Genomic DNA, 15139 nt, shown 5'->3' on the forward strand with positions numbered 1-15139 from the left:
GTCTCCCAGGCCCTGCCTTTCCCTTCTGCAACTTGGGCAGTGTGGCTGGACCACTTCCTGGTGGAGATGGGCAAAAAGTACCTCAGCCTTTGCCATGTCTCAGGTAATCAGGTCTCCCCTTCCAGAGAGGGTCCTCATTTTTCCTAGTGTTCCTTTTATCATCCCCATACCTGCAGAAGCTTCTCTTGTTGTTCTCAATATCCATGGCCACGTTTAATTCTCTTAGGGCTTCATCTCCTCTAACCTGATCCCTGACCTCTCTATTCCTGCCAGGCTACAGCTCCTGACTCCATAGGCCTTTTAGTCTCTGAGCTTGTCCAAAGCTCCTTGTTCATCCACACAAGACCTCCTGGCATTTTTGCCCAATTTCCTCTCTATTGGGATGCATCAATCCTGAGCCTGGAAGAGGTAACACTGAAATATCAACCAGCTTTCTTGGGCCTTTCTTCCCTCCAGGGTTTTATCCCATGGTATTTAACCAAGCAAATCCCTGAAGGTGCCAAAGCCTGGCCTCCTGAAATCTAGGGCAGCAAGTTTGCTCTATAGCCTCCTCCCTGCCCTAAGGAACTTGAACTCTACCACCTCATGATCCCTGCAGCCAAGGCTGCCCTTGAGCTGCACATTTTTCCTCATTGTTGGTGAGCACAAGGTCCACCATAGCCCCCTCCTCCCTGGCTCCTCTATGTAACTGAGTATTGTCTGGAATTCCTTCGTGCTGCCAACCATTCCAGCCACAAAATGTAACAGCACAGGCTTTCCTTTGCTATAGCTGGCAGCAAAGCATTCTCCATATTTACCAAGCAGAGTATCTGGTAACAGAGCAGGGCCCTGGAGATGCATCCATGAGCTACTACTGCATTCCAAAAACTGCCACCAAAGCCTTCCTCAGCCCCTAATGGTAGATTTTACAGGGACTATTTGAGTTCACATCCATCTTCGGACACCAGTCTTCCCCAAAATCTTCGCCAGTTCTTCATAAAAAGCATGTTGAAGAGGATTCCTGCAGGATTCCTCTCCTCTTCTCCCTGGAATGGTCACATAGATAATGAACAGGAGACTTTCAGGACCTGGTAAAATATGGAGGAAATACTAGGAACAACCCTTTTCATACCCACTGGAACTAGTCCTTAATAAAGCAAAAAATGCAACTGTCATTCATCATCTGACCTCAATGCTATAAAGAAACACAGGAGTCCACAGGTAACGATCCAATTTGATTCTGCATGTTGATTAACAGTTAATTGCAAAGTCTGATGTTATGTACACAGGCTGGGACTGAAGAAACCAATGGTATAACTATATTCCTAGGCATGTCCTGGATGTTGCTGCCTCTACCACGGCACCATGGTAGAACATTAGAACGTGCACTGTAATCACTCCTGGACAGGAGGCACTAAAACAGAAATAAACACATGCAAGCCACCCTCTTCCACCCAAATCTCACACAGTTAAATTCCATACATCACAAATCTTTCCAGTGTAAGAGGATATACAGTTGCATTAAAGGCGACAAGATGGTGTCTGTTCAAGATGATTCCAAACAAGGCTGGGCACAGGAAAATCAATGGATTTCCTTGGATCAACAAAGAACCAAAGATGCCTCACCATAGTCCTTACATATGAACAATAATACAGGCCAACTCCAGAGCATGAGCAGTCACCTAAGACAAAGGACAGGTACAGCGTGCTGTATCTCTTCCTATGGCCACAGTGCTCCTGCACTGTCACTTTTTGTCCTTTTGTCACTTTTTGTCACACACTGTCTCAAGCACATGCTTCCTCTGCACCTCTGGCATAGTACAAGACAGTGGGACTTCATCATGGGTGGGCAGTTAAACATGCTGGAGATCAAGTCTGCCAATATAGGGAGAGCGAAAGGATCCCAGGTAAAGGTGTCCATTGTGTTCATGTGCCTCACTGACATAAGCTATTGTCACTCCACTGGGATCATGGAAGCTTCTTTTGTAGGATCCTGTCTCACTGAGTTCCACAACGAGGCTATATTTGGGTACAAACTTTGTCACAGTTTCCTGACTCAGCAACTGAAAGAAAAGAAAAAGAAAATTAACCAAAGGTTTTGTTCTCCACACTGATCTCAGACATTTATACAGGCAAAGACCACTCCACGCTCCTCAGAAGCAGCAGCTGAGAACACAAGGACACATTCTGAGTAAAACACTCTTACACAGGGTTAACACATTAATATCTGAAAAGCCAACTTGAGAAGAAACAAAAGGATCAGCAGAAGCCCACTCTACTTCAGAGGCAGGCTGCAAGGCTGCCCACAAAAGAGACAGCAGCTTGCTCTGTGCAGCTGATGCCAAGCTCCCCACGGAATCACAGCGCTCCTGTAACGTGCCAGGAGAGACACGGACAGCACACAGCTTGCTCAGCTGGAATGGAATCCTAAGCACTGCTTGCTAATTTTTATTTTTTCAAGGACAAAAGTATTTTCAAGTCTTTGCATTGTTTAAAAAGCACCATGCTGTTTCTTTAGCCCTTTGCTCATCAAAGCGGGGTGACACAAAAACAAGCATAGTGAACCAGAACAAAATGTCACCTAACACCATCCACAACATACACACTGGCTCCTAGGGTGCCTAGGGCAGTCTTGGGAACAGCTCACACTTCCCAAATGCTCTTCAGACACCTGGCAATAAGCAATTTAGGCACTTCAGGTGAAGTCTTCCCATATCCAAATGTAGATCCTGTCTTGCTGAATGCTTAGAGATAGTCTCTTTTTCTTTCCTAAGATCAAGATGGAAGGCAACTTAAGAGATGTGTATATGCTAGTCAGAGAAGCAAATGTTAAATTTTTCTACCTATACAAAAGCTGTTCCACCAGGGGAAAGCAACAACAGTTTTAAACACAGCACCTAATGTTTTTTTAAATCCTCCTGTAAAGAGGAAGAAACAGGACAAACAAATATGTATCACTTCCATTCCTCTACTAAAGGTGGTATTTCTTAAAAAAGTTTTCTTGAATATTTTTTACCTTAAATATCATCCTTTTAATCCATGTTTTTTCAGATAAGAAGTCCAACAAAGAAAATCCAGGATTGGGTCGCACAGCTGCCATAGCTACCCAATATCCTCCAGAGCTGCTTAACCTGATATTGTCTGGAAGACCAGGCATATTCTCAACAAACATATCTGCTCCACCTTTCATCAGCCCAGACACATAATACCTGAAAGTTACATATAATAGATTAGAACATCTTAACTCAGTTTAAGTAATAAGTGAGAGTTCCAAAATTAAAAAAAAAAAAAAAAAAAAAAATCCCATTATTTTGGTACAGAGAAATACAGCACTGCCACATGCTTCTCCCCAGGAAAAAAGTCAGCTTACTTCACTGTGCTTAAGGTGCCCACAATTAAAACAAAAACAACAAACCCAATAAATTAAGTATTGAGGAAGAGTACCCTCTTTGTCATTTTTAACCAGGCCTAACTGAAGTGTAGGGTTTCTTTTGTCATTCCATTCATTTACTTAAACAATCCCCATACAGATTAGCAATAATTCCAAAGTCATACTCGCCTTCTGATTCTAGCCATGGTTGTCTCTAGCACCAGGACAAAGTCTTCTGCAGGGGACAGCTGCACACCATTGGGAAACCTCAGCCCCACCATTAAGACTTTCACTTCTTTTGTCACTGTGTCATATTCAAGGAGGCTGAAAAGAAACCATTTTTGAGTGAAAATGAGCATTTATGCATCTGTGTTTCATTCTTTAGGCAATCCATCTTTTCTTGAATGCACCACACTGAAGTTAAGAAGGCAGAATTAGCCAGGAAGCATTTGTTTATAACCACAAGAGAAATAACAAGGCACTTGAGAATGGCAACATTCATGAAGGATTTGGACTGAACGCAATGCTAACCCCTTCATTTTTAAAACAACCATTCCCTGCCAGTCCTCCTGAAGGAAAAAGGGGAATCTCATTTATTTTGCTGCAGGTCTCATTAGCAACACCCCCACAATTCCCTCACCCTCCCCCTGTGCAGTGCAGTGTTCACAAAGGTGGGTTTATAAAGAAAAGAAAACGTGAAGATCAAGGAAGTGTTGAAGTACTCTCTGACAACTGAGCTTGTGGCAAGTTAAATGCCATGGGAAGGAGATACTTGCCGCCCATCATCTGTGCCTTCCATAACCAGGAACAAGTAGTCTTGTCTTCTCCATTTACTGCTGGAATCAGTGAAGTAGATCTTCCTCCCATCCCTGGTCACTGTAAGATCATTTACAAATGACAGCTTCTGGCCTTCTATCAGTGTTTTCGTTGACACAAGCGTCTTCGTTTCACCTGGTTACAAAAAGAAAAGGAAAAGAAGACGCACAATATAGCCACACCAAAATGCATCTCTCTTCACTTTGTGTAGATTTGGGTTACAGGGAAGTGGAGAGCTTTTCACTACCACAGTGAGATCAAGGCAGAAACAAAAGTACAGCAAACATAACGAAAGGTTTTATGTATCAATCTTTTTCCTTCCCTTTCATGAAAACCGAAACAGCTGTAACAGAGCTCTATTCATGGATCCTGGGATACCAATTTTAACAACAAAACCCATGTAACACCAAAAGATAAGTCACTGGTAGCTCTGATCCAGACAGCCAAATACAGAGAGGAAGTGATTGCTACAAGAAAATAAATATCAAGTTCTTGCATGACTCATTTCATCCAGACAGCTTCAAATCGCTTTACAAAAAAGACAGGCATTGTTTAAGCTGCAGTGTCTGGCAAAACTGCAAATGAAGCCCAGATTTGTCAGTGGAAGAAAACTTTGGAGCTGGAAAGTCATACCTGTATCAGGATCAATTTCATGGAGTCCATAATAAGCATCTGCCACAAACAGGGTGTTATTTGGCCCAACTCGCATGCCGAGTGGTCTTCCACATGTTGGCTCATCTTCAGGGCCTCCTTAGGAAACAATTTTAAAATGGTTTTCCAAACAGAAATAAATATAAGGTATTTAGGGTACCTACACAGGTGTGTTGGGTCTGGCTGAGTTGAAGAGCCCTCCCAGTGCTGTGCTTCGCACAGTCAGCTAAAAATGTGTTTTGGCTGATGCTCAGAAGGGCTGGCACAGCATCAATGCTCTCTCCAACATTCCTCCCTCCAGCAGGCTGGGGGTGGGCAAGATCCTGGCAGGTGACATAACCAGGACAGCTGGCCCAAACTGACCAAAGGGATATTCAATGCCATATGCTGTCAGCTGAGATATGAAAGCTAAGAAAAAGGAGGAAGAGGAAGCAATTATTATTTACATTTGCCTTCCAAAACAAATGCTACATGTGCTGCAGCCCTGCTTCCTGAGAAGCAGTCAGACATCACTGGCTGATGGAAAATAGAGAATAAAATATTTGAGGGTTTTTTTTTCCCCCCTTTGCTTACACATGTGATTTCTGCTTCAAACTGTGGCTTATAAAAACTCTATGGCATACATATGGCACATATATTCATTAAAGAAATTATATAAAGAAAACTATTTCTACTTTACTAGGTGGGAGTGAAGCAAATATCCCCATGCTGTCTTTTCACCAGTCTAGAGAAAATCATAGAATTTGTCACGCTAGTAACTAACAGCTGCCTAATTTAAGAAAATGCTTTTTCTCAGAAAGAATCAGTTTTACTGCAGGTTTGGGGGGGGGGGGGGGGGGCTGGTTTTTTTTTTTTTTAATTAAATAATTTTTAATTTAAAAAACTTTTTTTCTGGAAAGGTCCAACATTGTCATGAAACAGCTAGTTTCTCAATACAAAGACACTGAAGTCTTCTATATGAGGAGGAAGGGGAATTCTGCAAATCTGAAGAATTTAGATAAATTCAAGGAGATATTCGAGTCCTGAAGAGCTAAGAACTTCAGAACTGAAAAATTAGCAAGAGAAATTTTTGGAGAAGGCAGATGGCTTCCAGCCTTTCCAGTTCCCAGCTCAAGGAGCACAAAAATCCAGGCTCCCCATTACCACTTTGGCCCCAAAGAAACAGGGCAGCATGACCTTCCCACCTCTCCCAAGCTGTTAAAGCCCAATGGAAATAAGCAGGGGAAAGGTGATTCTTCACACCTGCTTCATGCCTAAATCCAGCTTCCAACCAAGGGTGTTCTACATATCAGGCAGCCAAGAGAGTACTGCCAAATCAGCCCAGAGTCTAATCATGCGAGCATCCACATAAAATTACACGGAATAAATTATGAACATAGCAATATGAGCTAACAGGAACAGCAACAGTTCCTGACCCTAATTTCTAACTGGCAATCAGCACAAGGCTGTGGAACCTCAGGTGAGTTTCTGTATCATTATCACAAACAATACTCCCACCACTCCCAACAAACACCAGACAGGCTTTTCAGACTGCCCAGGCACTGCTGATATGGACACTGAGCTCCCCATAGAGATGGTTCTGTAATAAATAAGCTGCTACTAGTTTTCCTCACTCAGCTCCAGAAATCCCATTAAATGAAGCAAATAATTTGTTCAGAAAGAGGTGTAGAATTCCACAAGACATAACTGCAATTTAGCAGTGAGAAAACAAAAATACCATGACTAATGCAGAATCTCTGCTAAATCAAGTGCAGCCACAACTCCCACTGTGCTTACAAACAGAGGAAGGGAAATAGGTACAACAAAATGCTAGTCAAAATTCCATAGATAGGAAAGGTGGTATTTATTTTCAAAAGTCTCTGTAAGTTGCTATCCTTCTGTCCTGGGTAACCAAAAAATTGTATTCCTTATTTTCCCTACACCAACCTGTCCAAGATGACCACTGCCCCTTTTGAAACCAGGAACTAGAAGAACTGGGATGTTTTACCCCAGGCTCATGGAAACAGGTGACCTGGAGTCCCTTTAAAAGAGAGCAAAGGGGCACACTGAGCTCCTCTGCTCTCTCTAGGGCTTTGGAGTAGAGGCTGAAGAATTTTTTTTTGCCAGGCTGCCAATAAAGTTGCCTGGCACAGGTTCTTTGAGTCAAGGCAGTGCAAGGCAGCCTGGCAGGTTTATCTCCAGGCTTTGGAGAATTCTGTAACATCTTTTTGGCTGCTGTTGCCAGGGGCAGCCCTGTTTCTGGGTCAGGGAGGACATTTCCTTCAGACCTTTTTTTGCTGCTGCCATCCAGGACAGCTCCACTAGCATCATCCCCTCTCTCCAGGAATCCCAGCCACTGACCCAGTTCCAGCTGCCACTGTCAGAAGAGCTCCTGTCAGTCCATGTGGAGCCGCTGGATCAGCAGCATTTGACTGGTTTTGGACAGGAACAGTTCTCCAGGATTCTTCTGTTTTGTCCTTGTTCCCTGGTAGCTGTTGTTTGGGGGATGAGGTGGTTCTGTGATCATGGAGGATTGGTTGCTATATTGATTATTCTTTGTCAACAGGACACAGTACCTCTGTATCTAGTGGTTATTACTGTTATCTTGATTGCTGCTGTTGTAGTTTCTAGTAAGCTGTTTTTCTTTCACTTACATCTTCTCACATTCATCTCTCCTTATTGGTAAAAATTGAAGGGTTAAAAATACAAGGAGAGATAACTCATTTTGGAGTTCTAAACCAAGACCCCTTCCTACTCACAAATTACCTCAAGTTCATTCACTCACACTTGTTTAGAAGTCCTCAGTTTTCATGAGGTGGCCCTTCAGCTCAGAATCTTCGTGACTTCAGCTTCTACAAATATTAGACCAGGTTGCTGCCTGTTTTTTTCTTAAGATGGATGCTTTTTATGGATGGACTAATGGGAAAAGGAATGCTATTTGTGATGCTCTTTACTCTTGCCTTTCTCCCCATGTTAAGATGCAGGATTTTCTACCAGCACATCATCCATGGCCTGGTAGCCATGACACAACCCCCCCTTTCCTTCTTAAATTTTACTGCTGGAAACTTTGTGCTTTGCTATCAAGATCATCCATTTCCATTCTTTTGGCCCTCGATTCTACAGTTCTACTCTTCCTTCCAATGTACATATTTTCACAGAGCAAAACATGCACCTGCAATCCAGACTGAACACAGTTTAACTAACACATGCCCTTGACCCAGACATTTTCAGGCGCACTGCTCAGGAGCTGTCACTCACCACAAGGACCGTGGCCAATTCTGGCTATTGTTTGTATTTCCCCATCTTCAATTTTGATAATCTTCCCATCAGCTGTCCCAGTAAACAGAGCATCTGCAAAAACAACTTGTGTGATTAGGTTGATCATAAAACAATACTGGTAAACTTCTTCTACTTGCATGAAGTAGGGAATAAGGAGACTTCAAATTTATTCACAGAAAACTTATTCCCAGTCAGGTTGATTATTTCACTCATAGGTCAGCTGTCCCTTGCAGGAAGGTTTCCATAAAGTTTCCAATGAGACTGATGAAACTAAGCAACATAAAAAATCCACATCTTCAGGTAATTCCTTTAGCACATTGTTAACAGATATAGGTAAAAAAAGTGTGATCTAAAGAAAGAGTTTACAGTAGCTTCTTACTGGGTAATGTATTTTCTTACAAATATTTTACTAATAAATTAGAAGAAAAATAAATTATTTGGCACCTACTGAGCACCTCTTGCACCTGAAGGCTCTTTCAACAAGGGCTAAGAATAGTTCCTAGCCTAATCTCCTCTTCAGGAGGCACAAGAAACACCCCCTGAACCATGGCAGGTTCCAACAACAAGAATGTCATGGCATTAGAAGGGCAGGGAACTCATTAAGGAATTGCTCAGAGGTGGCATGGGTTTGTGGCTTGGGAAGAACCCACCTGCCACAAGAGAAAAGTACTGGATAGCTCCTGTGTTGGTTAGATTCCTTCCAAGAAGAATCCAAGCTTTAAGAGTAACTAATATGGAATATACAGGAGTTATGAATATAGGATATGATATTGTGCAACAGCATTAAAATTAAATATGCCATTTATTGATTTGAGATCTGTTTTCTGTCATAGAGGCAAAGGTGAACACCACAAAATTCAGCTCCATCAGCAGCAATGAGTAACTTCCAGTTAAGACCTAGCCAAATAAAAAATGGGACCATTTCCTTCAAACTTAAGTAGCCCCTGACTACATTGCTGATGCTCTCAGTCCTGGAAGACAGAGATTTTTAATCTGACAACAAGATTTATTTTTGAACTCATGAAAGAGAATAAAAACAGTATAGAGAACTTGGGTTTTTCTGCGTAACACAATTACTTTCAGAAAACCTCCACGCTGAAAATAACTCCCAGAGTTTGTTATCTAAGAGGTCTATTGCTGAACAAACTCTCACCAATGAAACAACATTTAAAGAGCCTTCTTTAAAAGCTGGCTTTGTCAGTGCTTACCCCCAATATTGACAATGGACTCTGGTCCAACCAGCTGGTTTTCCCACAGCCGTTCAGCTTTTCGTAACTTGGTGTTGGGCTCTAAAACACCCACCAGGAGGGGAGGCTCCTTCAAACTACAAAACAGGAGGACCACGTGATCCTTTGCACAAAATTCAAACATTACTGAGCAACAAATTTGATCATGTTTTCCCCTACTTTGCCAACTTCTGCACACCTGACTTATGCTTTACACAAGGCATGTTTCAAAAAGTGTTGCAGTAGTTTGAGCACTTGGCCTTTAATGAAAATGCAGTTCTTGTCTCACAGAAGGCAAGAGTGCACTGACAGCCTGGGTAGCAGAAAATAATTTTCTAGATTAATTATTAAAGAATGTAATTCAGCTCCTTCAATGATCAGTAGGGACACACAATTGCACAAGATGGCTCAAAAACAAACTCCCCAGTTTCTCAATCCAGACAGAATCACTTTGCACTGTTAACTCTTGTTTGCTGAAACAAAACAACAAAGCACACAGGAAAAGTTATGCTTCCACAACATGTGCTTCAAAACAAAACAACTGTTTACCTTATGGGCTGAGGGTCAATAGGACAATCCAGAAGAAGAGTCACTCCAAGCAGTGGCACAGCCACAGACACTGCCAAAGTCAGGAAGGTAACACGGAATACCTTGCTGCTGTAAGTACTGCCAAAACCAAACAAGAAATAGAATTAACATTGGTTTCAGATGCAATAGTCCTTAAAAATCTGTAGCAGACTCTTTTTTTCAGAAAAGGAAACAATAACACTTTTGCACAACTCCCATCCTCACCTTCAAGGTCCATTTTGAATATATTAGGATAAGAGAAAGGTCTCAGGACACTGGCAAGAAAGGCTGAACATCTTTATGTGAAGGTTTTACTCATGCTACGAGTTACAGCTGACTAAAATAAAAACAAAGAAACAAACAAACAAACAAATAAGCCAAACCAAAACAAACCATCTGAGAAACAGGGGTTTTTTTGGTTGGGGGTTTTTTAACTTGATCATTAGTTTTGGCAATGGTTTATATCCAGCACGACTTTAGAATACAAATTTCCACTAGAACAACAGACACAGAGGAATCTAAATGAATGGCTGCTTAACTTAGTGAGCACTGGTTTGAAACTCCAACCCCAGAACACAAAAGAAATTAAGTATTTTCTCTTTACCCATTAAAACACACCAAAATACATAAAAATTTCTTCCATATGAGAAAACCATATTTTGCTGTATACAAGTTTTAGAGAAATCAATCAGGCATTTACTGAGAAAAGCAGAGAGCCAAGCTCAACAAATCCTAACCTTGTACTGGAAAAGCAGCACATATAATTTTAGCTGTTCTGAACCATTCCCTGGCACAGACAGACAGGCTCTTTACAGGATCAGTTAAATAAAAACAAACAGTGCCTGGTGGTTCTGCACTAATCCTTGGACCACTTCCATTGTTTTGTCCTTCATTAGTCAATCATCCAGACAGTAGGAAATAGGAACCACTGCCCAGAGCACAAATATCCCAACTGGGAGCTAAAGACATATACTCATGATACTGATATCAGCATCAAGGTAACCTTCAGGATTATCAGCAAGAACAGCAAGGGCAGAACTAAGCATAAGGATTTAGGCAGGATTTAAGCACTTCCTGCTTTAACAGTAGATGTCTTAAGGAAGCAAAAACCCTCCAGTCTGCATCCCCTTGGATCTGGAATTGAGAACAGGGTGTAAAAGTAAAAGGCAATCCCCAAGTTTTTTTATAAACTTCAGCCTCTTGTCTGTCCACTGTCCTCCAAGAGATGAAAGTTCAACAGTGTAAGATTAAAAGTACTGTCAGTAGCCATGTAAGCACCTTTGTGACAGCTGAGAACACAAATGGAGCTGGGAATGAACAGAAACAGAATGGGAACTCATCTGCCAAAGCCAACCTAATTAAAGCTCCTAAAAGCATGATTTAAGGAAGGGCCATAGTTCTGATCCCCAACCAAACTTGCAAGGAACTGACAATAAAGAAAACAGGCAGGAAGAATAGGGTGATAAGCAGATTCACACTTCAAGCCTGCAAATTGCAAGACCTAGTTTAGACACTGCTGAAACGACAAGATTTTAAATAAAACCCAAAGGCTTTACAAAAATATAAACTAAATAAACTAAAAAGTAGTCTACTCAGAATCCTTCTCAAACTCCATTGAACAGTAACAACTGTCAGCCACTGGAGAGAATCACTGAGGTAAAGGTTCACCAACAGTGAACCAGAAAATCTTAGTCAATAGTCTCTGATAATTAATCCTACATGGCCTTCAGCCACAAATCTCAATAAAGCAACTTACCAGGACTCCAGCTATAATTACAACAATTTAGTTGTTATTATGAACTAAAAAGCAGAGCCATTAAAGCAGCTCCTGAAGACAAGGTAGGCTGGCAATGTGCTACTGTGGGTCACCACAGCCAGGAGGCCAGGCTGTCTCATCCCCTTGGCAGAAGAGCTGCTGGGCTGGAGAGAAAAGCATCTGTCCTCAGAAGTTTCTGCCATGGCTACCAGCCAGAAAAAGGCCAAGCCCAGGAATTTCCTCCACTGATTTCATAGAGAACAGCCCCTGTGAATAGTCTGGCTCAGTGATAGAGCCCTAGAAATTCAACTGATTGAACACCAAGAGAGGCTGAAGGGAGGAGGAACAGTCTCTCAAGCTCAGAGATGCTGATGCTTTTCTCCAAAAACAGGGACTGAGTGCAAGCCACCAGTCTTTCATTCTGATGGCCCTGAAGGGCAGAGATAAGAATCTGCAAAGTACTCACATCAGAAGAGATATAATAGATGGTGAACAAAAGTATTACAAGTCATCAGCTACCTTATGCAGTGAAAGGCAAAGCAAACACTCCCTTATTACAGCTATTGCCTTAAGTCACAATGAAGTGGGTTTCTTTATATATAATTCCTAAACAGAAAATTGTAAATAGAATTTTTTTAACTTAGCCACAAACAGACTGTTGATAAGATCAGACACACCTAAATCAGTTGAAAACCTGCAGGTCAGTCTTTAAACTATAACCAAGACATAGACAGACTAACCACAATGGCACGGGACTTAATCACACCCACAATAAACCTGTACAAGCCACAACGGGATAACTGTTATTTTTTGGGAGAGGAGAAGCGAGGAGAAGCGAGGAGAAGCACCAGCCCAGCCGGCAAACCGCGCTCTCTCTCCGCACGCCCGCAGCGGCCTCTGCCCAGCCCCGGAGCAGACCCCAGCCCTTCCAGCCCCTCCCCGGGCACTCCCAGCCCTTCCCGCCGCTCTCCCGGCTCGGCCTGTGCCCTCCCGGGCAGCGATCCCCGGGGCCGGGCCCAGCCTCGGCCCCGCAGCCGCAGCGTCACGGCGGCCGCCCCGCCCGGGCACCCACCTGCCCTCCTTGGCCTCCTGCGCCGGGCTGTCCTCGGTGATGACCTGCGGGCGGAGCGGCCGCCGCTGCCGCAGCCCCTCCGCCTCATTCATCCCGACCGCGATCCCGAACCGGGGCCGCCGCCGCCGCCGCGCACCGGAACCGCGCCCCGCCCCTCACACAGGCCACGCCCACCACTCGGACCGCGCCCCTCACCACCGAACCACGCCCCTCACGCAGACCACGCCCATCACCCTGGCCACGCCCATCACCCTGGCCACGCCCCACTCGGGATTGCAGAAAAACCTTTTCCGAACCCCTTGGCCGTGGCAGGTGCTCGGCCTGTGCCAGGAATTATTTCCTTCCGTGAGGAAGTTTTGGGATTTTTGTCATTTGGATATGTTGTCATATACAGGGTTGCTCTGGCTCATTCACCACACCTCAATTAGAGATATTTTTTGGGATTTTTGACATATATGTGAGCTTTTAAAATAGATTTCACTGGCAGGAAAGGCTTGGGCAGAACAGTGTTTCCTGTCACCTTTCCTTTGTAAATACAAGAAAAGCGCTACTAAATTTCCTCTCTAATATGAAAGCGTCTTCAACAAAAATAATATGATTTTCTGATTCACCAAATTTTCCCTCACTCTCTCTCTAGTCGAGTTGCTTGGGTTTCCTTTTCCTGCTTGAAACCAAGATTTGACTTCAGACTCAGGAACCACCTCTGAGTGCTGTGACTGACAGGAGGCACCCTCTGCAAGGAGTCACCAGTGTAGAACTCCCTGCCAGTCCAATAGCAGGGAGATGGGAATCTGGACATGGGAATGTGCTCAGTGAGTTTGTGAAAACAACTGTTGAACTGCCTGCATAGCTTCAAGTAGGAAAGGGAAACTCCAGTGTGGGAAGAGCTGCTCTTCCCAGTTCCCCCTGCCCTGGTCAGTGTTGGACTCAGGATTCCAATCTGCAGCAGTTTGCAGGTGATGTTTTACAATGCACTGAAGTTGGGGCACGATTTCACTCCTCATCCTGTGCACTGGGAGGTGCTATTGCTGCTCTGGTTTTGTGTGTTCTAGCTTTATCTGTGACCTCACAAAGTTGTTGAAATGTCATTCAGAGCCCTTGTCTTTCAGCAACAGATCTTGGCCAATGATAGCTTCAGCTTATTTACATGCTGAATTTTATGTGAACTTGATTTTGAAATAGCTACTTTTAATACAAACAAGCCTATGAACTAAAATTAAAATTTTGCTTAAAATTAGTAGTGCATTTTTTTCCAATTCATGGTGGTGTCTCATAAAAATATTACGTTGATTTATCCTATTAACAACACGTGCAAATTTGCTGAAGTTCCTTTTGTATAAATTTGCTTACAGAAAAGTTCCTTACTACAGTTAATACAAGTTTGCTTCAATTATATTTACCATAGGTCATGAAAACCTTATCAGAAGCACAGTTCCTGTCGCTTGTGGAGTGAAAGCTGTTTGGGGGAGTGGATGTAAAACCTCTCCAGTGTGTGGATTGAGAACATTTTGCACTGTTTGTACATAACAGCTTTCTGCTGAGGAAGATCCTCAATATTAGAAGAAAATACTATCAGAGTGCTTTTACACTTTTAATATTTCGTAAGATCTTAATCATAGTAAAATTTTTGAGAGGTTTTGTTTTCAAACATCTGTTCTACCCTTTTGCATATAACAATGAAAGCCTTAACAGTATGATGGTATATCATGAAAAAAAAAATATTTTTGTCCCATCATTGGGAGTGAGAAAAGATTTAGAAGAAAAACCTTAAACTGCCAAGCTGGCTCAGTGCTCCAGCTGCAATTTTTGAGGGGTGTGTGCAGGTGTCATGTTCCCATTATGTCAATATCTCATCCATATTTCTCCTAGAACACCATCCAGCGCTGTAGCCAAGTGTTTCGAGTACTTTTCCTCGGTACTTTGACGCAATTTGTTCCCCTGCCACCGGAGCAAGGATAGGGAAAGACACGATCCGTCTGCAGTCAGAGGCAGAGGGATTGCAGCAAAACCACCGTGACTTTCCCAGTATTGCAGATCCAACTGCAGACACTTGGTGGAGCAGGATGTTTACAAGTCATAATGACTGGTGGAAAAGCACATTTTTTCACTTGTTTTTCTGCTTGCACTCTTGTAGAAGATTGTGGAAAGGCAAAGGTTCAGGTAGTTCATGCACCCTTTAGTTCCCTCCTCACCCAGGGCACAGGAAGGAAAGCTGCCCATGCAGCAATGGGGCCTTAAAGAGCAGCTGCTGGACTGTAAACCCATCCCGGGGATCTGTGGGAATTGCAAATGGAGATGACTTGCAATTGAAAATAGGGAATTTGGAGGCAGTAAAATTTCCCCTGTAAAATACTTCTTATGTGGAAGACAGAATGTGGAGAAAATGTCACTCTGCACAACAGCTGTACTAAAAGTATTTGCAGATGTTCAGAAAATATTTTCAA

General features: G+C 42.9%; 1 protein-coding gene across 2 annotated transcripts; it reads right to left on the bottom strand.

Annotated features, from left to right (window-relative positions):
- Positions 1–1350: 1350 nt before the first annotated feature.
- APMAP (adipocyte plasma membrane associated protein) lies at positions 1351–12867 on the bottom strand. 2 transcript variants are annotated; one of them, XR_013773225.1, is made up of 10 exons: positions 12696–12867; positions 9850–9966; positions 9283–9398; positions 8054–8146; positions 4799–4915; positions 4126–4300; positions 3539–3673; positions 2996–3188; positions 2582–2748; positions 1351–2042 (listed from the first exon to the last, which is right to left on the bottom strand). XR_013773225.1 is itself a non-coding variant. In XM_079297595.1 (9 exons), the coding sequence occupies exons 1-9, from the start codon at positions 12785–12787 to the stop codon at positions 1833–1835; spliced, it is 1248 nt and encodes a 415-aa protein (XP_079153721.1). In that variant the 5' UTR covers positions 12788–12867; the 3' UTR covers positions 1351–1832. The 2 variants fall into 2 exon arrangements, 1 of the variants encoding a protein (XP_079153721.1); XM_079297595.1 differs by lacking the exon at positions 2582–2748.
- Between the last annotated feature and the right edge of the window lie 2272 nt (positions 12868–15139).

Source organism: Erithacus rubecula (genome assembly GCF_903797595.1).
Source record: "Erithacus rubecula genome assembly, chromosome: 2".
Taxonomy (NCBI): domain Eukaryota; kingdom Metazoa; phylum Chordata; class Aves; order Passeriformes; family Muscicapidae; genus Erithacus; species Erithacus rubecula.